The sequence below is a fragment of the Protopterus annectens genome, chromosome 6.part0 (genome assembly GCF_019279795.1).
Source record: "Protopterus annectens isolate FY-2018-M chromosome 6.part0, PAN1.0, whole genome shotgun sequence".
Taxonomy (NCBI): Eukaryota; Metazoa; Chordata; order Ceratodontiformes; family Protopteridae; genus Protopterus; species Protopterus annectens.
Genome location: NC_056737.1, coordinates 944,310,336 through 944,337,145, shown reverse-complemented (window position 1 = coordinate 944,337,145; position 26,810 = coordinate 944,310,336). Strand labels below are relative to the sequence as shown.

The 26,810-nt window shown below is 38.2% G+C and overlaps 1 protein-coding gene across 3 annotated transcripts in view; it reads left to right on the top strand.

Annotated features, from left to right (window-relative positions):
* The window catches only part of LOC122804624 (alpha-1-antitrypsin homolog), a 150,599-nt gene that overhangs the window by 105,046 nt on the left and 18,743 nt on the right, over positions 1-26,810 (top strand). For all 3 annotated transcript variants that reach the window (XM_044074594.1, XM_044074596.1, XM_044074595.1), the window contains exon 4: positions 3,483-3,630. In XM_044074594.1, the coding sequence (XP_043930529.1) occupies positions 3,483-3,630 (148 nt within the window). The remainder of the gene's footprint in view (positions 1-3,482; positions 3,631-26,810) is intronic.

The window sequence follows — 26,810 nt, the reverse complement described above, 5'->3', positions numbered from 1 at the left end:
AGGAAGTTACGTCTAACGATGTTCATTGGTTGTACTTGCTTGACCCAGAGAATTTAAAGTTTGGCTTTGTGAAAAATATTATGTCTGAGGAAGCGGGAGTGTATGCCCGTGAAAGCGCTCACATTTTTATCTTTTTATCTTTTATTAAATGGCTTTTATCTAAGGAAATTCAACGGTGATTATACTTTTTTGTCGAATGTGATTGTATATTATTGGATTAACAAGCTAGCACCGGACTGTGCTTGGGATTATATCACGTACGTGGTCCTTCCATTGGGTTATATCTGTTTTTGCACATTCTTGGGTTGCTTCGCCTTGGTGTTTTCCATATATATATATATATATATATATATATATATATATATATATATATGTATATATATATATATATATATATAGATATAGATATAGATAGATAGGTATAGATATATATATATATATATTTTATTTATATATATATATATATATATAGATATAGATTATAGATTAGATATAGATATATATGTATAAAGTATGTATATTATATATATATATATATATATATATATATATATATATGTGTGTGTGTGTGTATACATACACACACACACACACACACACACACACACACACACATAGATATATATATATATATATATATATATATATATATATATATATATATTTTTTTTTTTTTTTTGGGGACGGGGCAAGCCCCCTACAATCCTCAGTGTGTGTGTGGGGGAGTGGGGGAGCTTAATCTGCCATAACTGCTTATATAAACTAACTCAAAGATCACCAAAACTCAGACAAAAGGGAATACCCCCAGATACAGCAACGTTACTTATACCTCACTGTCTCTCCTTGCTATTCTCTGAAGCTTTGCATTCATTTTGACAAATTTTTCCTGTGTCCATCACCTTTTGCTCTCATTCTTTCTGCAGCCAATACTAAAGCATCCACAGAGCCATTTTACCTTTACAGACTTCATATTTGGAATGTTTTAATGCCACCTACTGGACAAAATGATGATCTTCTGTGCATAGCTTTTCAGGTGCTGATTCCACCAGGTCTAATTCCTTAAAATCTGTCACCCCAACTTCATATTTGTTTAGACTAATCATGAGCTCATATCTCACTGGCCTAGGTGATTTTCTTGCTTTCTTGAATTTATTTATAAACTCTGCAATAAGAAACTTATGATCTGAGCGACAGTCATATCTAGATCTTGTTTGTGCTAACTGTATAGAACTCTTCCATCGTTAACTGCAACATATATAGTCAGTCTGTTTTCAGTACTGACTGACTGCTAATAGGTATGTGTAAAGCCAACTCTTAGACTGCTGAAAGAGACTATTTGCTATGACCAGTGCATTATATTCAATGTCCCACTTCATTTTGTCATCCAAGGCCAAACCTGACCGTTATTCCACTTATAGTTTGACAACAAACTTCAGCATTCCAATAACCTGTGATGAATGTAACATATGTTTTGGCGTTATTTCAAAACTTTGTTTCAAATATCATTAAAACTGATCAAGTTCCTCCACTTCAGCATCCATATCCAAAGCATAAACATTTATCACTGTAATGCCAAATGGTTTACCTTGTAGTCTGATTAAGATCATTCTACTCTTTTTGGGGTTGGAAATGAGGACTGATTCACCATTCTGTTAACTTCATGGTCTGCTTTATTTCCTGTGTGAAATTCTTTTCCATAGCAGAAGATGAATATCTATTGTAATATGGCCGACTCCCATCCACTGTATTTCACTAAAACCCAGGATGCCAGTCTTTATTCTCGTCATCTCCTCATTAATACTTCACGTTTACCTTGGTTCCTAGTTCTTTCATTCCAAGTTCCAGCTGCGTTTAGTTCTTTGAGTATTTGGCATTGCTTTCATGTATGAGCATATCAGCAGATTGTCATCCATCTGGCTTTGATCCATCGACATCTTAATCTCTAGCACTGATCATACTTGTTTGTTGCTCTTTTCCAGCAGTATGTTGAGCACTTTCAGATCTCAGGGTCCCACCTTCCTGTATCATTTTTTGATAGTGGTTTTGTTTGAATTTGTCCGTAGGGTTTTCTTGGCAAAAGCACTGGACTGGCTTGCCATTGCCTTCTTTTGTGGACCTTATTTCATCTGATCTTGGGTGCCCCTACACAGTATAGTTCAGAGTTGCACTGAGATACACAAGCCCCTTCATCAGCATGAAGTAATGTCCAGAAAGGGATCAGTATGACGAAAAATGTAACTTCCATGACATTTTCTCCCTTCTAAAAGTGCGTTCAGATCCCCTCTCTTTCCATTTAGTAAAACACTCCCCAAATTGTGAAATTATTTCATTTTAAAAGACGGACAAGTTTTGCTGTGTGTATAAAATGCTTTGTGCATGTCCTGTTTTGCCATGGCTCTAATTGGTCATATATTCTTTTGGTCAGAGGAATAGGCAGAGCTTCATAAATTTCAGATTCTCATTTCCTATTCTTGCAAAGCTCCATTACCTAGAATATATTCAATATTCTACGACCTCAGCTGTCAGCATGGTGGGTAGAGTGACAGAAATGGAAAATGCACTTAAGGCCTCCAAATGCACTCTATAATTGTAATGGATGTTCTATAATATGTAGACTGAGGTGTTGCTTAACCATATTTTGCTAAGTAGATGTCAACATATCAGGATAGAATGTCTTGACTTTGCTGTCGTTAATATGAACATGTTGTCATACAATGTGTGTGTGTGTGTGTGTGTGTGTGTGTGTGTGTGTGTGTGTGTGTGTGTGTGTGTGTGTGTGTGTGTGTGGTAACCACAAACACACATGTATTGTCATCTCTGTGAGTTGTAAAAGAAGTTAAACAATACTAAGTAAAACAATACCATTTGCATATATTTTCCATACCTCAATCATTCCAGACACACAATGATGTGAGCCAATGCCTTCCACATTTACAGGGATTTTATGAATTGTGTAGAGCTCTTGTACATATGCATTCCAGTATATCAGGTGCTTGTTTAGGCATATCATAAGTATGACAAAGGATCATATCTTAATCAAGCTGATAATGGTATGTATCAACATGTGACAGCAGAACAAATTAAGCATAATACTTTTAATAATTTTCAGATATTTTTAACTTACCAGGGCCCATCAGCATCCTAAAAATAGTCATTATAATCTTCAACATGGAAGTGCAGGGACTTTGAAATCCTAAGCTGCAGTTAGCGAAAACAATGAGTCATTGGGCAAAGGATCAAGGGGTACTTGTTGCAGCTGCCCACTAGAGTTGCTGAATAACAGGTGTTTAGAAAGGACCACAACAATATTTTGACATGTTTTAAGCTCAAGCGAAAAATTGCAAATAAATTATATAGTAACTTTTGATGTATGTTTGACTAGGCAGAGAGATTTTCATGGACAAGCTGCATTTCTTTAGTCTGAAAAAGCAAACAAATAATAATTTTGTTTTGTTTTATTTTTATATATTTTTTGTTCAAAGCAATATAAATCTGCACGTTCCAAAGTTTTCTATTAAGGCATCCTACAAACTTCATGAACTACTACCTGAAATGGGCATCAGTGATATATTTAGTGATCTAGCAGACCTTTCAGGAATCGTAGAGTCACCAAAACTGAAGATTTCCCAGGTAAGCTATTTGAAATTCATAACGTTGTTGTCTTATTGCTAATGCTTGTTCTCCTGAGTGGTTTCTCCTGGAAAATGTTTTTCATATGAATAATATGAATTGAAGGTGAAAGGGGGTAAGGACAAAGACAACAGTGTGATAAATGCTGTTCTTTTTAGAGAAAACAAGAGTTTACCGAGTCTAATAATTTTTAGAGTAAACTTAATTTTATGGCTTATTTCTTAATAAAGAATTTATCATTTCACCATTCTGCACTGCTAACAAGTTACTAATGTGTTTTCCCTGCCAAGCATTACAACCAAAATATCTGTCTTGTTTGACAGAGTTTAGGACTTACTGGAACATACATTTTTCAGAGTGTATGTCTTCTGCTAAGATTGTATTGTTACAATGAATATAACAGTTAGTGGTGCCAGGCAGAATAAGGTACTCATCTATCTATCCTTTAAATAATTTAGACTTCATGTATATAAATACTTCTTCAAGCTAATATTTTCTGTTTCTCCACAAACAGTGGCACATTCGGTGCAGGTGACAAATGCATCGTAAATATGCAGATTGAATCAAGATTCAATGTGCTGCTAGATAGTATTGATAGTCCATGAATGAGGGAAAAGGTCCGTGATGTCATCAGTGTGGGATTCCCCCTCATTGTGTAACACGTCACTGTCCTTACCTTTTTATAAACCTAATGAACATGCATTTCGTTTTATTTTAGTAACATTGCAGTATTGCCATACTCTTTTCAATGGCCACAACGGTGGCAGAAAGGGGATTTCTGACCACGTCATCTACTCTTTCAACAAGTAAATAAATGTGTATCACTGGGAGACAGGAAGAAGCAATACAAATACAAGGAAAATAGGCAGGCCAGGAAGGGGAATGCTAACAATTTATATGTTACCCGCAAGAGTAACAGGATGAAAGTATGCTTTATGGTTAGAAAAGCAGTTTCTAAGTGAAGAGTGAAGAAAAAGGACAACTGGAGTGAGAAAGACAAAATGCAGATGATTATTATCATAAGATACAGTGTGAGTAAGTGACCGGATGAAGTTGTGTGCAGACAGTAGAATAGCAGTATATGGTACTACTGTAGAGTACAGGAAAAATAATTGTGAGAACAAATAAGGGCAGAAGGGAACAGTCAGAGAACGTGAACTAGGCATACCTGATATGAGAGTGTATATGTGTGTGGGGGGGGGGTGCTTGTGCATGTGTGACATTGTTTTAAAAAGGAATATGAAGCTGGTTATTTTCTTGATGAGTTTTCAGTAAATTGTTGTAGCTTCATATTACATTTAGTTTGGGAATGAACTGAAATCTGCCATCTTTGTAAGATGATAGTAATGACACAGCGTGCCATAGAATCAGATAGATGAAGCTGCATGCATCATCATAGTTGTATCATGTATCCATTTTTTTATTATTTTGCACTTTATATAAAAACAGTCAATGCATTTTGTAACTGTAATACATGGAATCATAGCTGTATCTGTAAAAATGACTTTTCATTCGTAAAACTTGTTAAGGAAATCCCTCTTTACTCTTCCCTCATTAGACCTATTATAGAATATAATGCCCCACTTGGTATGTACCTCACTAGACACCTACAACAACTGGAAAGGCCACAAAAATCCCTCACTAAAAGGATCTTAGGCCTTAGACACATGCTCTATATGGACAGACTCAAAATGCTCCAGCTATACTCTGTCTCATATCGCCTACTTAGAGGCGATCCTAATTGACCTACAAAGCCATGTCTGACCCAGTGCTGCTAGATATGCTACACCTAAAGAAATTCCAATTCCTCCATGCCACACACTCCAGAGACCTAAACCTCATTACCACAATAAACCGAACATGCTGGAGGGACAGGTTCCTAACCCAGAGACTTCCTATACTCTGGAACAAACTTCCCATTCACGTCAAGTAGAGCACTTCACTGGCCCTCTTAAAGAGAAAGCTTGATGAGTGGATAGGCACTAGAAAGCTCACCCCGGGATCACTTCAGTAGCCTTGCTTGACAGGGGCACTGGGAACTAACTTTGGGCGGCATGATGCCAAGCAATCTTCTTGGAATAGGCTTATATAGGCTCCAGGGCCATTAGCCTAGTACACACTTATGAACACACCTATGAACCTCTGAAACAATTGAAGGCACTGATGACAATCTCTTTCACAGAAGGCTGCATTGGTTATGTAGACTAATTTGAGTTTACATAGGAGGTTATTAGGCTAATGGCTCTACAGACTTTTTAAGCCTAGCCATTCATGCCCCAATTTCCCAATAATCAATGATCACAGGGTAGAATAACTTTTAGATTGCATCACCCCAGATGGGTCTCAAACCCATAATTCCTGGCTTAAGAGAACAAGGCTTAATCTATTAAGCAATTGGGGTCTATATTAGCATACTGTGATTGAACTTCCATATACAGAATTCTAATTATATACTCTCTAGTTCTGATTTAAGGTATAACTGTCAGCAAATCAAAAATGGTAACATTCCCTTGAATTAAAAGTTAAACAAACAAATTATGCTGCCTTTTCTGTCAACCTTATGGTGATGTTAAGCTACAGCTTCCCACAGGATTGCATTTTTTCTCACATATGATGTCTTCACTACCTCTTGATGATTGTCTCACTCCTAGCTGGTTCATCCCATTCTTCCCTATCTCCACGGTGAGGGATTGACTGGAAAGAGCCATCATTCAGACAGCCATCATAGGTGGTTTGTGATTTCTCTGTTTTCTTTGGCCCTAACCTCTCTGCATGCACTATGTCTAATGTGGTGATCGGGACTTGCAATGGGTCATCTGAAAAGAATGAAAGGAGAACTTTCCCCAATCCCCTCCAAGAAAATCACATCTCTCATTATGTCCCCAAGTTTACACACCATCCCTACCCCTTGGGGGAGAGGCAAGTGGGCTGTCCATATCATTCCACCCTGTCTGGCTCCACCAGTGCCAGGACCACTAATCACCTGTCATCATCTGTGTGACAGCCAGGGCTCCATCCCTCTGTATCGTGGAGTCAGGCGGATTTTGATAGTTTTCCTCATTATTCTTTCATTTAAACGATGGATATTACATGCATAAAGTCATCAATGTTATGTTCTCCCATTTCACCTTCATTCTTGATGGTTGGGTTCGGAACTGAGCATCGGTTCTGACTTGGCCTAATACTAAAGTTCGAGAGCTTCCACTAGCTCAAGGCCATACCATATCCCATGATGCCTGGCAAGAGTTACCCAGATCTCATTTGCCACTTTGTTGGATTGAGATTGTGTTTCAATGGCTCAGGCTAAGTTTTATCATTTTGATATTTTTTGGTCTATTTTGTCTTCTTAATTAGGTTTGTCAACCTTTAAAAACCTTTCCCTTATCTTCTTAGAGGATTTTTTGGTGTGTGTGCATTAATAGATCTATCTGTGTTACCGCTGTTGTGGTTTTCTTCTTGTGTGGGCTGCCATTTCCCTCAAAGGCCCGTTCTTATATCCCTATCTTGTTAAACTTTATTTTTATCCTCAGCGAACCTGTTTAAATTCGAGGGTTTGTTTTTTTGTCCTTGTTGCATTAGCCCGTTTAACTTAGAGGGCTCCCCATCTCTTTTTTTTTGCAATCCCTTTTCACTGAGGGTCATCATTTTAGTTAGAGATGTCTCCTCTGGTTAGAGGAGATCGTCAATTAGGTTAGAGACCCTAGCTGTTCTTAAAAAAAAAAAAAAAGAAGTAGAAAACTTGTTGTTTAGAGTTAGTTTCTCTTGCTGTTTTTTGTAGTTGTGTTAGTGGGGTGATAATAGTTTTTCTCTTTATTACCACTAAAAATGTCTAAAGATTCAGGTGAAAAAGCCAAAGAAGCCAAACAATTTGGCTTCAAAAAGTGTGACTCGTGCACACAAAAGATGTCTCTGACTGACCAGCACACTAGCTGTGTCTACTGTTTAGGTGCCGCTCATCACCAGGACTCCTGCTTGATCTGCCATGGGTTCAGTTCTAGGGTCCTACAGGAACGCAGGAATAAACTTATTGTGAGGACTTTGCTTAAAGGTCCTTTTGATGTGGCAATAGAAGGGAATCAGCCATAAAAATGCTCTCAGTGTCTCTCTTCTGAAAAGTCTTCGAAGAAATCTTCTTCTATTCCTCTTCTGACTCAGATGAGCTCAGAGCCAGAGTGCTTGGAACTCCATGCGATGGAACTGTCAGGTCTGAAAACCACTACTAGTATATCGGCCTCAACTTCTGCTCTGACCTCGTCAATGCTTTCTTCTATCAAGGGGTCTGGGAGCTGAAACTCCCTCGTCGGGTCCGGGGACAAGAGATGGATCAGACCCTTCTCGTATCCGATTCTTCCTCTCGGGGCATAAGCGCAGGTGAGTTTGGCACTAACATCAGCCTCAGAGCCATCCTCCTTGGCACGGGAGGGATCTCCGGGTTCCTTTGGCCAGGTTTGTGATGCCTTTGAGGTGATGAGAAGCATGCTGCATCCTCAGATTGCTCCACCCTTGGCTCCAGCTACTCTTCCCCCAAAAGGACCAGTGTCATCCTCTGTATCATCCCTCCAGCCCAAGTGTAGAGAACCAATGCCCCAGGACACCAAAATGGGCAACCCCCCTCTTCTGAAACCTCCCCAAAGCATCCCCTCTGAGGAGGTCCCTTGGAAGAGGACTTATAAGAGGAAGCATTTGGACTCCACTGAGTCTGTAACATCAGATATGGACTTAGAGGATTCAGAAGGGTCCGCACAGTCACCCTCTGAGGATGTCTCATTTTCAGACATCCTAGAGATCTTGAAACAGAGAGGTGGTTGGAAGAACCTTTCCCCTTCTAAAGATGAGTCTGTATACCTGGCGGCATTTGGATCTCAACCCTCCACCTCTTGGGTGTCTCCGCCTTTCGACAAACTCCTGGGAGTAGTCAGTCGAAAGGCATGGGGCTCTCCAGAATCAGTGGAACGCATTCTAAGGAGGCCCAACAAATTTATTACGGCCCCAGACAATAAGGACTTTTTATCCAAAGGTGTCCCAAAAGATACAATGGTGGTGGCAGTGGCCACCAAGAAGGAATTAGCTGAGACTTCTACATCTGTCCATCCACTGAATAAGGAGTCTCAAACGATGGATAGATATGGGAAACATATATTTTCCTCAGCGGCCTTTACTCTCAGGTTGCTGAACTATTTATCCCATTTTACCTGACCTCAGAGGGATCTCCTGAAAGAGCTAGGAGATTCCCTCCAAGGCGCTTCAGCTGAGGGGGTGCTGGACAAGATAAACTCTCAGCTTGTGACTTTGAACTCTGTAGTGAACTCCTCCATGTGCCTCATCTCATATGCAGCAGATGGAGTGAGTAGGGCAGCAGGCACAGGAATAGCTCTCAGAAGACATTCCTGGATGTGCATTTGTGAGTTTGCTGAACCCTTTTAGTTTTCCTTTATAAACACTTCTTTTGACAGCCCATCTGTTCATTTGTTTGGGCTAAAGGGTAAAAGAGACTCTGACCAGGTGCAAGCAAGAAGGCAAAACTCTGTCTGCTATGGGAGTACATTTCTCTGTCCCTACCAGGCCTTAGCCCAAAGGCCAGAAGGGTGAAAAGATGTGGTTCTGGAAATCCCATAGAGCTTTTCTGGATGCACATGGTGAATTTTCTGCCTGGGGCAGAGGGGGAAATAACAATGGAAGATGCCACCCTCGTGGCAGAGGGGGCCCGCCTGCCCACCTCTGGAGGCAGTCAGGAATAGACTATCTCTGTACCCAAAAGCCTGGCTAGGTATCACCCAAGACAAATGGGTACAGTTGATTATATCCAGGGGATACCACATACCCTTCTCTACTCCACCACCACCAAGATCGGTCCAAGACATTTCACCCTGTCAAAGGGATCAAGCAACCCTAGAAATTCAAAGATTGCTAGAAAAAAGAGTCATCCAAGAAGTCCTTGCAGACTAAATCGGATCCGGAACTTACTCAAGGTTCTTTTGAGTTCCAAAGAAGACAGGGGACTGGAGGCCCATTTTGGATCTCAGCAGAATGAACAAGTCCATCAAGAAAACAAAGTTCTGAATGGTGAAACTGCAGTCCATACTTCCCTTTCTGGGAAAGGACAATTGTATGTGCTCCATCGATCTCCAGGATGTGTACTATCATATAAAAATGGACAGGCAATCCAGGAGATATCTACGCTTCTGGCTGGAAGCCAGTCACTACCAATTCAGAGCTCTGCCCTTTGGACTCACTACAGCCCCTAGAGTGTTTACCAAATGCATGTTAGTAGTCACTGCTAACTTGAGACAGCTAGGATTCCAGGTATTTCTGTGCTTAGATGACTGGCTGCTCACCGCCACTACCCAGCATCTACTGACCAAGGCAAGGGACACCACTATCCATCTATGCTCAGAGCTAGGTATCACCTTAAATTATGAAAAATCTGCTTTGTTGCCTTCACAGCATATTACATTCATAGGAACAGACTTAAACACAAAAGACATGGTAGCAAAACTGCCTTACGAAAGAGTGCAAACTCTGCACTATCAGGTATAAATTTTGCTCTTGAAAAGGAAAGTGCAGGCTAAGTTTGTTCTCAAGGTTCTGCGGTCAATGGCAGCTGCAATAACATTAGTTCCACTGGTGCGTCTACACATGAGAGTATTACAGTGGCTGCATTTTGCTCAGTGGTCCATGCAGGAGTTACCCATGTCACACAAGATCTGCATTATAGAAACCTGCAAAAGGGACCTACGTTGGTGGCTTCAGTCCACACAGGTGACTATAGGCAGACCATTTGTTTTACCCTATTCAGCAGCTACAGTGACCATGGATGCTTCCCAGATAGGGTGGGAGGCATTATCCTGGACAGACTGTCTAAGGGACTTGGCAGGAACATGACTCCCACTTGCACATCAATGTCTTGGAGATGATAGTGGTGCTTCTGGTGTTGCAAACATTCCAGAGCTCTCTTCCAACAGGTACAATTGCAATACAGACAGACAATATATCTGTGGTGTCGTACAGCAACAAACAAGATGGAACCAGATCCTACCCTCTGTGTCGAGAGGCTCAAAGAGTATGGCAATGGGCAATTTCTTCTCAATGTTTTCTGACTAGAATGCACATTCCAGAAAAATCCAATGTGATGACAGACAAATTAAGCTGGGCAATTCTTATGCCTCACGAGAGGTCTCTGAAACAAGAAGTTGCAAACCAAATTTTTTGCAAGTGGGGCCAGCCTTGCTGTGACCTCTTTGCCACTTCCATGAACTCCAAATGCAGCAGCTACCTTGCCCTAATCCCCCATCTGGGGGAGTCACCAAGTGATGCACTTGTTCATGATTGGTCCCTGGGACTAGTTTATGCTTTTCCCCCTTTTCCATTGATACCCAAATTTTTTCAGAAAGCAAAGTCATTGAGTCGCAAACTAATTCTTATCACTCTGTACTGGCCTTGACAAATCTGGTTCCCTTTCCTTTGGTCCCATCTCCAGGAGGAGCCGTGGATGCTCGACCCAGTACCAGACTTTCTGACCCATCAGTTAGGGATGCTCCACCCCTCTATTCAGACCCTCAAGCTGACAGCTTGGTTGTTCCACTTCCCATCTTAGCCAGGCTTCCAAACATTTCCCCAGCAGTGCGATACATTCTGGTTTCTTCACACAAGAACACAACTAGGAAACTGTATGCTAGCAAATGGAAAAGGTTTTCTTGCTGGGCTGCCAAAAATAATTTAGATCCCTTTATAGCCTAGATTTCTTCAATTCCTGAGTTTTTAGCAGAAATTTTCAATCAAGGTGCAACTGCAGCCACTGTATGAGTACAACTAGGTGCCATTTCAAACTTCCACGTAGGAGTCAAGGGATCCAATATTATGTCCCACAGATTGTCATCATAAAAAATAAGGCACCAGAAGTACTTCTTAAGTAAGGCAGCCACACAAAAGTATTCCAATATTCCAAGAAAGGCTGTATAAGCACTTTTGTTCCTTTAATTATTTACAAACAAAACGGAACTTCATCAGATACAAAGTAATACATCATTTCCCCCTGTTTAAATACCCTTGCATGTCATGTGATTTACAACCATTTAAAAATTCACATTAATAAAAATCATTATATTTCACATAGTAAAAACACACATAGTATTATTAAAAAAAGTTCTACTTGGAACTTTCTACCTACAATTTATATAAATAAATGTGCAATTCCCGCTAATTCATTTATTAATTTATTTATTTAATTATTTACACTACTAACCCACTTACTAGCTTAAAATCTACACTAACCATACAATCAAGATGTTCTACTATTTACATTCAACTCTAATAATTATATACCTAACCTTTATTACTCTTGTTTACTAATTAATTTCAAATATGTTCTACTCTCATATTAAGCATACTATTAATTGATATTCTATCATTTAAGCCTGGTTTCATGGTTGCATTCAATAATATTTGCCAAAAGGTCTCTCTAAATTCAAGAAAATTAGACCAGTTGCCTCCTCTCTCTTGTTTTTTAACCTTCTCCAACACACAAAACCTAACTTTATTAAAATCTTTGCACATAACACTATGCCTAAACAGGGCATTCATACCATCCTGTTTTTTAATAGCATAATTGTGTTGATATACTCTCTTTCTCAATTCATTTTCAGTTTTACCTATGTAGTAGGCCTTACAGGTTTGGCATAGGGCTACATATACAACCCCCTTAGTCCTACAGTTATAATTACCATTTATATTAATAACCCTATCATAACCTTCAGTAATCAAGTTCCTTGTTTCATACATAAATCTACATTCCCTGCAACACCCACAAGTACTCATCTTCCCCATCAACATCCGGTTCCCCTTATTTTGACTTCTTTCAAAAAGGGTCTTCATATTATTACCCCTTCTATATACTATCCTAGGGCTAGGGCCAAACTTATCAATAAGACCTAAAGCACCAAACACTCCATTCCAATTCTTCTCTATTATTCTACGAATTTATGTTGAGTGCTCATCATATGTTAAGGTGCAACTAAATGAGCCCACTTGTGAATTTTGTCCACCCATTGCCACATTCGGATTTTTTAGCAGGGGTGGGTAACAACCCATCCTTCTTTCTGTTACATATCTTTCTTGTCCCTCAACCAATGTCTTAGGGTATCCCTTAGCAAATAACATCTCCTTCAGAGTGACAATTTCCTCCACAATTTTTTTATGTTCACTAGTTAATCTGGATACCCTAATCATTTGTCCTTTGATAAGATTTCTCTTCTGCCAAAATGGATGTTCACTATCAAAGTGTAACAAGCTATTTGAGTAAGTTGGTTTCCTATAGATTGATGACTCATAGCTCTTACTACTCATATTCTTATACAAATGTACATCCAAATAATTAACCATTTCCTTTCCTTTAGTACTTGTAAAAGTTAGAAAATTCGTAGTATTGTTAACATATTCAAGAAACTCATCTGCCTCTTCCTCTCTCCCCGTCCACAAAATCAGAATGTCATCTAAAAATTTATAGTATCTATAGATTTTTTTGATTGTGTCTTTTGGTTTTTCCCGGGTAGGGGTCACCACAGTGGAACTCCAGCCCGCTAATGATTGGCAGTAGATTTTTACATGCCGAGTTGCCAGCCCTGACGCACAACCTTCAACAAAGGTACGCCCATTCATGCATGTCTCCACACAGAAGACGATCTACCTGAGAATTGAAAAGGACAACGTCTTACTGTGAGGCGACAACGCTGCCGCAGCACCACTAGTCTTAAACCTTAATTCCAATACAAATTTTGTTTCCCAATACCATACCACTACATTTGCAAAAATCGGAGCTGCTATAGCTCCCATTGCCACTCCCTGAGTCTGTTTGAAATACTCACCCTGAAATCAGACAAAATTATTACCCAGTACTAGTTCCATAAGGTTTGATAGCATGTAAACTGAACCACTGGAATACCTAGTACCCTCCCTTAGGGCATTTTGGAACATTTCCATACCTTCCTCATGAGGCATACTTAGGTATAAATCCAAAACATCAGTACTTAAAAAAAAATCACTTTTTCATTAAATTCAACCTCTGCTAGACTCCTCAATAAGTGACACGAGTCCTTGAGAACGTGATTTTTCCCCTCAAAATTTTTTTTTCAAATGAAAACTACCATCTTAGCTAAAGGCTCAGTTTTACTTCCTCTCCCAGCGACTATAGGTCTCATCTGTGGATCTGTGACAGATTTATGGATTTTGGGTATCCCAAAAAAAGAAGCAACATTTGGGTGTTCCACTTTCAAAAATTTTATTTCCTCCATTGTAAATCTGTATTCCTGAAAAAGGTCTTCCAATATAAAATCCAACCTTCTATTGAAAATATTAATTTCATTCATGGAAGCTGGAGTAAAAAATTTACTATTGTTTAAATGTCTTAACATTCTACTAGTAAAATCATATTGATCCATTATAACAACCCCACCCCCTTTATCGAGTTTCATAACCCTGATATTGTGATTCTTCATTAATTCCCTCAACACACGGTCTTCATCCTTAGTTAGATTATCACACCTATGTTTTCTTTGCTTACTAAACAGGTTCCTAATTTCCATTTCTGTAAGTTTTTCAAAAATGGCAACTCGGGGTACTAGAGGGGGGTTGTATTTACTCTTCCTAGACAAGGATCCATTTATGTCTCTATTGTCTTAATCTTCACTTTTTTCACCCTTTTCCAATAATATTTTCAAATTAATCAATCTAGAAAACAGCTTAATGTCTAATATGGTATCCACTCCATAATTCTGACCTTTAGGAACAAATGTAAACCCTTTCAATAATAATTCTCCATGATGCACTTCCAACACCTCATTGGTGTAATTATATATCTTCAACCCCCTATATTCACTAACTATAACTTTACCTTCATCTAGCTCTAGAGTATCTGTTGTCAAATTTAACTGACCTATTTCTTCAAACACACAAATGTTAGTGTCACTTTGTATGTTCCCTGCACTTTCAGAAAAATGCAATACATTAATACAGTCATTTTGAATCATAATGCCATCATGCACTGTTATTTGTACATTATCAACATTTTCAACATCTTCCTCTACACCATAATATTCAAACTCTTCATCCCCTACATATGTAACGTTCATCGGTCTATTCAAAACACCTATGTCATATGTCAATACAGTAATCAGGACTGTCATCTGCTTGCACTTCTACCAAATTATTGGCTGACTTAATTACATTTTTGCAAACATTTTGAACAGTTAATTCATCATGCATATTAACAAATATGTTGCTATCCATTAAAACGTCAATATCATCAATATCATAACATTCACCCCCTTCAGCCCCTGCAAAAACAACATTCACTGGTCTATTTACAGCAGCCATATTTACACTGACTCCAGGTATATCGCCTGCATACACTTTAATCAAATTATTAACAAACTTCATTATTTTTTTATCAACATTTTGGGCCATTACATGGTTATGCATTGTACGGTATGTTACCTTCTATTGTATAATCTTTACAATGCCATTACATTCAGTATGATCAATCACCTCTGAATAGTCATTCGGCAGTTCTTCCACCCCTGCACAATTTGTACTGCACACATTGACATCAGTTAGTTGTATTTTAGAGAAATAATCAGCAGTCTTATATGTACCCCTTTTACATGGCACACTTACCGCTGGTGGTATCGCGGGAGTCCTCCTTGCCATCTGCCCCAACCCCCCTGCTGCGCCCGATACCCCCCGTGGTTCTGGCCTTTGTTTCTTGCTGTCCACTGGCCATTTTTGCTTTTTAGCCTTGCTGAACGCCTCGGCATTTCCTGAAAATCCTGCCCACCATTAGAATTGACATTGGATTCTCTAAAAACTTCTCTTTCATTACACTCTTCATCAAATGGTAATTGAATGTCCTGTTCTTCTACCTCTGCAAATGGCACCTTCGATTGTACATTATTCCTAGGAAGGGGATACACTTTCTTATTTTTATACTCCTCTTCATCCCTCTTAAACTTCTTAACCTTTCCTAACCTTGATGTTTTTTTCATGTTGTTCCACCCTTCCAAATACACTTTGGTATAAGCCTTCATTACAGCTGAACAACTCGTGTTCAGTAATCTCTTTTTGTAAGTGCAAAATCTCCTCCTTAAGCCCTGTTAACTGCCGTTGGTTGTCCCGAGTTAACAGCCGCATATATTCCATTCCCATGCGGTCAAATAATTCCAATAGCTCCTGGTGCAACACAGAACCACTTGCTAAGTCGTTTGGGAAGTTCCACATCCTCAGACCTTTGGGCACACGACGCACCCTCATGCAATCTTCAAAAAAGGCATTATCAAGTTGCAAACCCCTGAATTTCTTTAGTGCTTTCTCAAACCGATAAATTTTCTGCCTTAAATCGACCGCAGGTTCTGTTTCCACCATCACGCCTTCATGGGAGTTACCCATTTGTTTCAAATCCTTGTTAAGCCAGCTCAAAAAAATCAGTATTATTATCAAATTAATTTTGTTGCAGAAAGCTTGTTTCTTCCTGCAACCTCCTACTTCTGCCATTTTCACCAATAGGAGGATCACCTTCCACCGACACCCTCGAGTAGGATACGCTTCCACCAGTCGTTCCACTACTAGCCCTACTTGTATTTCCACTCGTTCCTTTTGGCCTCTCATTCTTGTTGTTGAAATCCTTCATACTATCACAAACCGAGTCCACTTTAGCATTGGTTTCATTTATCAATGCTAATAACTGGGTTAAAGTAACTTCTTCTTCTTGCTGCTGCATACTTATACGTTCCACCAACCAAAAAAATGTCAGCAAGTTTAAATAGCGGGATAGCACCAGTCCAAGTATACAAGTGCACTTTCCTTACCTGAAACCTCCTGTAGTGCCGTTAACAAGTTCACAAACCACAAAAAAAACCAAGAAAAATGTCCAGCAATCATAAAAAATAAGGCACCAGAAGTACTTCCTAAGTAAGGCAGCCACACAAAAGTATTCCAATATTCCAAGAAAGGCTGTACAAGCGCTTTCATTCCTTGAATTATTTACAAACAAAACGGAACTTCATCAGATACAAAGTAATACATCATTTCCCCCTGTTTAAATACCCTTAAATGTCATGTGATTTACAACCATTTAAAAATTCACATTAATAAAAACCATTGTATTTCACATAGTAAAAACACACATATTATTATTAAAAAACCTTCTACTTGGAACTTCCTACCTACTATTTATATAAATAAATGTGCAATTCCCGCTCATTTATTTATTTATTAATTTATTTATTTATTTAATTATTTACACTACTAACCCAGTTACTAGCTTAAAATCTACACTAACCATACAATCACAGTTTGTGTAAAGCTTTTTTGAGGAGTACATTCCTTCTAAGACCCCCAATAAGAGAGCCACTACCTCCTTGGGATCTAAATTTGGTACTTATGAAGTTAATTCTCCCTCCATTTGTACCAGCTTAGTCTTGTGCACAAGTTCCTAACATGGAAGGCAATTTTCTTAACAGCCATTACTTCAGCTAGGAGGGTTTCAGAACTACAAGCCCTATCTATTTGCCCTCCCTAAAGACAGAGTCTCTCTGAGAACAAATCCTTCTTTTCTGCCCAAAGTATGCTCTGAGTCCAACTTGAATCAGTCTGTTGACTTACCTGTCTTTTCTTTCCCAACTATAGCATCAAGGCAGAATATAATCTTCACCAACTGGATGTCCATAGACAGCTACGCTTCTATTTACATAGGACAAGAGAGTTTAGAAAAGCTGATCAATTGTTTGTCTCCTTCTCAGATAATAAGAAAGGCATTCCAGTTTCAAGAGTCACTTTATCTAAATGTCTTACAGACACCGTTTCTTATGCATATAGCTCTCAGCAAAAGCTGCTACCAGGTAGAATTGAGGTCATTCGACTAGAGCTATATTGACCTCTACTGCCTTTCAAGCCAGACTTCCTTTGAATTCAATCTGTGCTGCAGCCACATAGGTCAATACTCATACCTTTATCACTCATTACAAAGTAGATGTGGCCTCCCGGAATAGGGCTTCCTTTGGTTCCACTGTTCTGAAGAGTTTATTCCCTTGAGACACCCAAGAAAGATGATGCTGGGGATGCTGTCCCAACCATCAAGAATGAAGGTGAGATGGGACAACATAACATAAAGAAGTTATGTACTCACCATAATGTTCCATGTTTGTTGTCCATAATCTCACCTTCATTCTTGCATCCCACCCTCCTTCCCCCTAACAGGAGGATCGAGATGAAATTTTCTAGAATTGGTCACAAGCTCTCAGATTCCCTTCTCGCCTCATGAGACATAGGTTAAGGGGTATTATTCTTACCTTCTGATTCGATAACTACTAGTCTTTAGCATTTGCAAACAAGATCTGGGTCACTCTCGCCAGGCATCATGGGATAGGGTATAACCTCGATCCAGTGGAAGCTCTTGAGCTTTAGTATTAGGCCAAGTTGGAACCGATGCTTGGTTTTGAATACAACTGTCAAGAATGAAGGTGAGATTATGGACAACAAACATGGAATTTTATGGTGAGTACGTAACATCTTTTTTTGCATGTACATTGTTGCCATGTCCTAGGTTGAATATCTTGCCAGTATTCTGCAAAGATATAGAGGCAGTTCATAGGATACTTTGCAGCAGCATAAGTTGAGCTACTCCAGTAAGGCGAGTTATGTTGCTCAGACTTAATAAGAGTCAGAGATGTGCATACTGTACATCACATTAAGACCTAATTTACACATCTAAGAATCACTCACTTGAGCCAGTGAAAATGTTCTCATGTAAGCACCCTGAAAACACACACACACACACACACACACACACACACACACACACACACACACACACACACACACACTTTGTATTCTCTTATATACACAACACACACACACACACACACACACACACACACACACACACACACACACACACATAGATGTGTACACACATTAAGGCAGACGTACACACACATGTTAAGGCAGACACACACACACACACACACACACACACACACACACACATGCGCGCACACACACACACACACACACACACACACACACACACACACACACACACACACACACACACACACACACACATGCTACCATATGCATTCACATATACACTCATACTTTCTACTTTATACTCAGTAAGTAAATGTTTAATAGTTCCATCACTGATTCTACACATGCCTATTAATATCAGTAATAGAAATTATGGACTGGGAAGCTTGTATTCGAACAGTGTTGTCCCTTCTGTTATAGACGTATAGTTTATATTTGTTTACCAGAGTAGCACACTGATCATGACTGACCATTTGCAAGTACTGCGTGAGTAAAATTATTTGCAAAGAAGAAAAAGTGAAACACAGAGGCAGTAAACTGTACATATAACAAAACAGAGCAAAAAGTAATAAAAAGTGTACAGCAGCAATTAATAGATAAAACAACAGTTATGACAGAAAGTGACATTTTGCAGTTTTACATGGTAATAGTTCAGACTGTGGTGGTGGTGCTGCGGTAGCACTGTCACCTCACAGTTAGACGTTGTCCTGTTCGATTCTCAGCTAGAGCGTCTTCTGTGTGGAGACATGCGTGAATGGGTGTACCTTCTTTGAAGGTTGTGCATCAGGGCTGGCAACTCGGCATGTAAAAATCTACTGCCAATTATTAGCGGACCAGAGTTCCGCTGTGGTGACCCCTAACCGGGAAAAGCCGAAAGACACACCACCAACAACAACAACATGGTAATAGTTCAGGTTCACATTGAGGTGAAAATAGTATGGGGTAATGAGGACAAAGGAGAATTGGGAGGATTTAAAAGGTATTAGTAACTGAAAGAGAGTAAGGCTAGATAGAAGCTGAGAGGCTCTTAGGTAATGTAGCCTGCTGGATGGAAAGTAGTGTTTGATTTGGTGAGGAGGTAGCATATAACATTTTGCATGAGAACAGAACACCAGATCAGATACCCAAATAGAGACTGACAGTTGACTTTGAGTCCATCCTACGGGGAATCCCACTTGTTGGGTGCTGCCAGTGACTGTGAGTCCCAGTGGCTGAGCAGCATTATTTCACTGTTAGCTGGCTGACCAGGGTATTGTGCCAGCACAGAGAAAAGGGGAAAACATTTGTAAATCACAGCAATTGTTTCCCTTTCTTTATCTTTGTACATTCTTAGCATTAAGATGTTTAAATAGCAGTGGTGTGGAAAAGTGCTTTCATACATTAATACATAGAGTAACAAGACATCCAGGAAGAAAGCCCTGAATATGACCCAGTTGAAATGAATTTTATTAATGGCTCAAAAGTTGGAGGATCTGGCCAATGAAAATGGAGAGAAGAAGCAGATCCTTTTCACCTTTCACTGGAGAAAAGAGTGGGAATGTTCAGTTGTATGTTGTAGATGTCCAGATTCACAGTGGAGAATGTGGATCTCTGACAGAGATGGATGCAGTAACAAGAAACAGGAGCAGTGCAGCTAAGAGATATGTCTTGATGGAGGCATAGCATACCTCCCATGGAACATTCATTCCACATGTGTAATTGTATTCCAAGTACATAAAAGGGGAAGTTAGGTCTTCCAATGCAATCTGCAGAAACAACATCTGACTTCATATAGTATCCTTCTCCATGTTCACTTCCCTTCCTGTTCAAAGGGTGTTCATAGCAGATAGACAAAAGGTGTTCCTGTCTAGAGAGAGAAGGTGACCCTAGCCAAGGGGCATATCTGGGAAGTACCCCAATACGCAGAGGAGGAATAATCGATCATGTGAGAGGGGTCAAACTCACTTTGCTGAGTAACACAATTGTAAAGCCTTCTGACCTGCAGACCTGCAAAAAAAATTGCCATTACAGTGTTTAAAACTGTTTTGTGTGTAGTGTGATCTGTGGATTCATTAAGTAAGGTGTTTCCTTTGTACGTGTGCTGTTTCTAGTGATCAGATCACCAAAGCTTTGATATTTGAGATCCTGTAGTAGTCAGAATATGGTTTATTGTTTCCAAGTACATTTGCTACTAATACTTGTCCTAGACAAGATTTTCATGGTAGTATTATTTCTGTGACTATAGTTGTGAGTATATTACATTATGGACCTGTTTTTATGGATTGCATAGTTTACTGACATTTTGTCCAATGGTCTGACTCTTGACCTTCCAGACAGTTGTGTTGCAGGGTTAGTCTTTTGAGTTTCCTAATAAGCAGCTAGTCTATTTTTGCTGGTCATATGCTTTGAGCTTCACTTCTGAACACACACGTAGCATTTCAGATTTTCGTGTTTTGCTCAAGATTTGTTTTTTGCAGTCTGATTCATGTACTTTTTCAGTAAACCTTAGGAAAAGATCATTTTTAGGCACATCGTCAAATAATTTTTCTGAATGTTTTTGCTTTTGGGACACCATTAAATATAGAATAATCATGCTGGTCAGACAGAAACTGTAGAAATAAACTTCTCAGGGCTTCTGTCTCTATTTTTAGTGGTGGAGAAGCACTTAAACAGGCAAGTCATCTATACCATTAGTTTAATATGCCCCCATTACTTGGAAAAATAGCTCTGGTTTTCTGTTCTTTGAAACAGTCCTATGCAAGTATTTGACATTAAGTCTTTTATAATTTATATCTTTGTCTGATCCTTTAAAATGGTCACATGATTTGGCTTTCTGCTTTAGTATCTAGGCTTTTTTATAGACAGAATTATAAACTGTTGATCTCCCTCCCTCGGTGACATTTACTTTGCCTCATGTTCTTCAGATCATTCCTGCACACTGTAGGTTTAATAGTTGTTAACAGTTGACTATGCCTTTAGCCCCTTCCATCCCCTGGAGTGTTTACAGTTTACTCATATAGTATTCTGTTTACTATACACAACACCTGGTGGTTTACAGTCCATTAAGCTCTTTGTTTATCTTTACTTATGAATGAATCCTTAGCCACAGCCTGTTGGAAGTCACTGTTCACAAATGTAGTATTTACCTGCCTCTGAGAACTGTGATTATTATATTGTATGGGGCAGCTGCCTTTACCAAGAGGTACCGAGAGCTTGGAGGTGATTATGGTAACTAAGAAGGTGTGGTGGCAAACGTCAATGAAGGGGGGATGGGAAGCTTTCACTCACAGAAAGAAATGGATATGATTGCGTAGCTTCCAGTTCACATTATTTGTTTTATGATAATAATACTCACACATCTGAATTCAGTCACAAACTCATACACACACACACACACACACACACACACACACACACACACACACACACACACACACACACAGACACACACCCCCCCCCACACACACACACACACTCAATAACATGCACTCACTAAAACAAACACTAGTGTTATCAAAAACAAGGAATATTTTAAATGCCAGTTACATTTCTAGTAATGTCTCAAACAAATGTAATTTAACTTGTACAGTCATCCATACCAATGAGATGTCACCAATGAAAGCTTACAGAAAGTATTTAAAGCAGATAAGCAATGTAGAGAGGAACCTTACTTTCATTAAAGTAACAGAACATTGATCCATAAGTGATAAATAGCTAATAGCCCACCATAAAATCATTGATCAATAAATGATAGAAAAAAAATACAAAAACACTGTTTCTGCAGGAGGGCAATCATGTCTGCAAAGCCCACAGCACCTGGTAATTATATATACCAACTCCAAGATTGCACAACAGAGAGTAAAGGGTAGTCTTCCTGACCCCATTGTTCTGCAATCTAACAGTGAAAAAGCCAATAATTCTGCATCAGATGATTTTCCATTAGTTGCTCCAGTCTTTTCACTTGCTGATGAACTGTCTCATCAATGAAAGGTAATGCTACCACAGATACATATGCAGGAACCATAGTCATTCCACTGGCTATGCCTTTAAGGTGATGGAAGCATTTGTTAGCACACACAAATTATATCTTTATAGATCTCATAGTACTTTAAGAAGGAAGTCAACTCCTCACCTCTGCTTTATCCCTTGATTGCTTTCAGCTGGTTAAAACTTTACTAATTTGCTTTCCTGGCTGTTTGGTGAATGTCAGCTTTTGGTCCAGGGTTATGTTTTGATAGTGGTAGTTATTTTCAGTTCCTTCTTAATCTTGATAGATTTGATTTTGTTTGTGAGTTCCCTTTACCTTCCTGTATTCAGTTTTGGAACATGAGGTTTTCAGTTTATTCCTAAGGGTAAGAATTGCTTTTTGTCATGTAGTTTTCTTATGTTAAATGGTTTGCTTATATCAGAGGTCCAACATATAGGAGTTTATTTCTAAGTATGGTATTGTATTTGTGAAAGATTAGAACTAATGTCTTATTACAGACGCTCAGATGAGCATAGAAGCACTCTGAAAATGTTGTAGTGATAACTACTGGCTACTCATGGGAATAGTAGCTTTTGAATTGCATCAAGCCTTCAGCTATTTGTAAAAATGTTGCCTTAGATAAATCCCTAAAGATACTAGGGCTTGCAGGCATGTTTGGTTGGGTTATAGTAGTGAAAGCCACTGAGTGTTCTTCAGAGCTGACTGTGATGGAGGACCGATATGTATATGGTATAGTTGCACAATGTTTGTGATGGCTAAGTCAAGTAAAATTGAATCCAGTTATGTGAGATTACCTGAATGTCACTAGGACAATTTATCATGCCCTTTGTGGAGCCAAATTGCTTTGCATAAGATTTTGTAAATGTATCTATAGTCTGTTGTATCTAAGAATAAATTTAAGAATCTACTAACAGTTTGTCAATTTGTATGGCTTTACTCCTACCACATCTTAAGTGTCTATACAATGTTTTTCTGTTATGTTCAATGTCTTTATATACATTTTCTTCATTTTTTATTGATTTTGTCTCACACTGTTTACTTTGTCTGTCCAGCTTGTTTATTTCAGTTTTCAAAGTCATAGTAGACCTGTTTTCCATTTCTTATATTTTTTGTCTCTCACCTTAATCAAGTATCTTCTTCTTATGGAAATATATCCTCCTGAAGTTAAACATTTTTTAGATTTTTTTTGCATTCAAAAAATTTCTCTTTCAAAATTGTTCACATTCCTTCTGCAGATTTTCCACCTAGGACATAACTCCAGTTAGTTCTACATACTAGTTCTTTTGCTTCCATATAATGGTTTTACTTTTCTGTGCATTAGTTTAGATTTCAAGTTTGGAAGAAGTATCTAGCAACAAATTAATCTTTATATCCCCATGATCAGTGCACATTAATGGTGATAAAACTTGAAATGAAGTAGCAGTAAGTTCTTTAGGAACATAAACAGCATCTAGCATGTTCTGTTTCCAGGTAGGCTTTTTTACAATCTGAAGCATTTTTTTTCCTGAACATATATTGTAAATAATTTTCTTACTAATGTTGTTGAGTCAATATTATTCCAGTCTGGTTCTGGTACATTTAAGTCCCCCACCACTGTTATTCTTCCCTCCTATGTTTCATGCAGGAAATATATGAATTCTTCTAGGTCATCAGCACTTGACTTTGATGGTCTATATTCTCCAACAATAGTTATATGTTCCGGGGTTGTCTTTATTTTCATAGTTACACAATCTACAGTATTGATGTTATCACTGAACATGCAATAATTATAAGTCTCATAACAATATTAACACTGCCACCTGATATTTTGTTAGAATGTTACAGTAAAAACATTTATAGCCTGATAGAACTGGTTTCCAATCATTGTTCTTTAACCATGTTTCACAAAAAAAAACATCAATCTTGTGGGAATGTTTTCTAATAAAAAAATGTTATTATTAATGCTCCTACCATTAACAACCATCAGAGATACATCAATGAACTGTAAAATGTTCAACCTGGTAATAATCATGCCTTGTGTTTGTCAGATATTGCAAAATATTTACTGCACAAATTATCTCCCCTGAACCTGACAAGTGTATGCCATCCTGCCTAAATACATACCTGATCAAAATTAGGCTTGGATGCTCTACATATTTCATTTTTCAAAACAGTCTTTTCATTCATGGTGACCCAACTCTCCTTTCTATATGTGATCTACGAAAAAAGTTCTAACAGCTGTGCAAGCTATTCTATTTAAGAGGTCTGTAAATTCCCTATTAATAGTCAGACAGTCCTTCTTGATGCGACCATTTGTACCAGTATGAGTAAAAATACAGATCCATACTTCCTAGCATTAAAATATTCTAAGGCTTTTCTCACATCCTCTGTTTTTACTCCTGGAAAGCATAGCACTACTCCATGTTCATTATTTTCTCTGCAAATGTAAGTATCAGTTCTTCTAATGACTGAATCTCCACTTACAAGAATATCATTTTCTGATCAGATCTGAAGAATCTTCAAGTTCTAATTTGTAATATCTGCTCTATCAGCTGTTACAAAGGAATGATCTTCATCTCGATTAGTCTTATTAATTTAATTGTTTTCATTACTTATTACATTTGTAAGCATACCTTTCTCATCCAGCTGGCTTTGTACATCCACAGCTTGAGTCATGGTGTCAACTTCTGTCTTTCTCATCGTTTTTCTTACACTAATGTTCTTCAATCCTTCCATGTTCAATTGCAATTTCTACCTTTCCACCACCCTTTACCACTTTTTTCTACATTCTCTTTTTGGAAAATGATGCCTTTTTTCTATAGACTGAAAGTTTTCTGGTAGAAAACTGCTATAATTTCTTATAATCTAAGTATTATATAACAAAGCAGTGTCCTTTTTAGTATTTATCCTCTTTGATTTATAGACATTAATTAGTTTCTTTTTCTTCCTTGTTATTTGTTGTGAATTTCATCCTTTCTTTCTTTTTTTTATTTTCTTCTCGATGTCACAAATCCTCAGATTGCTGAATACTTGTGACCTTTACTGACAATAGACATTTCCTTTCCTAAGTGTGTTTGATTTGCTCATTGTCTAACATTATTTATCTCACTAGTCTAGTCATTAATATATGTAACAGCAGTTCTCCTAGCTGTGCCAATTGCACAAGTGTAATCATAACCAGTAAGGCTGGATTTGTTACCAACAATGTCATCAAATCCTCCAACTTTTGACACGAGGAGTATTGCTCACCATTGTTAGCAGGTGTTGCCTTCAAATGTACATAGCATTTATTACACTGTGCAAGATATTTGTCGCTTTAGCAAATCATTGATGACATACTCAATTAAAGAATCCATTTTCAGATGCAATGAATTAAGAATTTAAAAAAAAAAGGATAATCAAAATCGTTTACCACAGAATTCAAAAAGATTTGAAATCAACTTCTGTGAGAAACATCACACAAGCAATATACAACTAAATATTACATTTAGTAGAATAAAGTTGTTGCCATAAACCAAACTAGTTGTGAAATTCGCACAAAAACTATAATTCCTTTACATCACATACGAGAGCAGTAGTTATTACTGATTATTGCTCAAAGTGACATATCTTTCTAACAGTAAAGATCAATAGATTACAACTCAACATAGCATTGGTTCAGATAATCTTTGGACTTTCCTCTCTGCGGTCTGTGTGAATGTATCAGTGACTAGGCCCCTTGTGATGGCCAGAGCCTGCCTGTCTACATCCTGTCCCTTTCTAACAACAAACAGTGAACATTACAGGGACAGCAACAAATATAAATCAAAGTAAATCTTGTCTATAAGCTATGCTTTTCTTCCTACAGTGAAAACCAGTGATAAAAAATATATATAAATCAAAATAAATATTCTCTTACCAGGTTACTGCAAAGTCGATAACAAACCAACATAGGATTTTTAGATAAGCTCCCCATTTGAGGTGCTTTGATATGCAATGTGCAAAGTACTGCTAATTTTGCTTTCTACTGAAGAAAATCGTATCAATGAATAATTCTTTGTTCCTTACAACATCAGTTTTTGCAAAGCAGTGTCATTTCATTGTCTACTTCAGACAGAAATCTCTGTTGCATAGTATGGATTGGCATTGCCTAAAGTACAAACAAACAGAATAAAGTAGATAAACATTACAGAATTTCCAGATTAGTTAGCAACGATGAAATTTTTAAGGAGGAAATTTTTAAGTTAATTGGAATGTTTTTGGAGCGGGTTATCCTCTTAATTTACTTCTTAAAGTTAAGAAAGAAGTGATAAAAAAAAGGGGAACACAGTACATTCCTATTTTGAATAATAAGGCTTCACTAGTGCAGACTGTTAACAACAGAACTGGAGCATTTTTT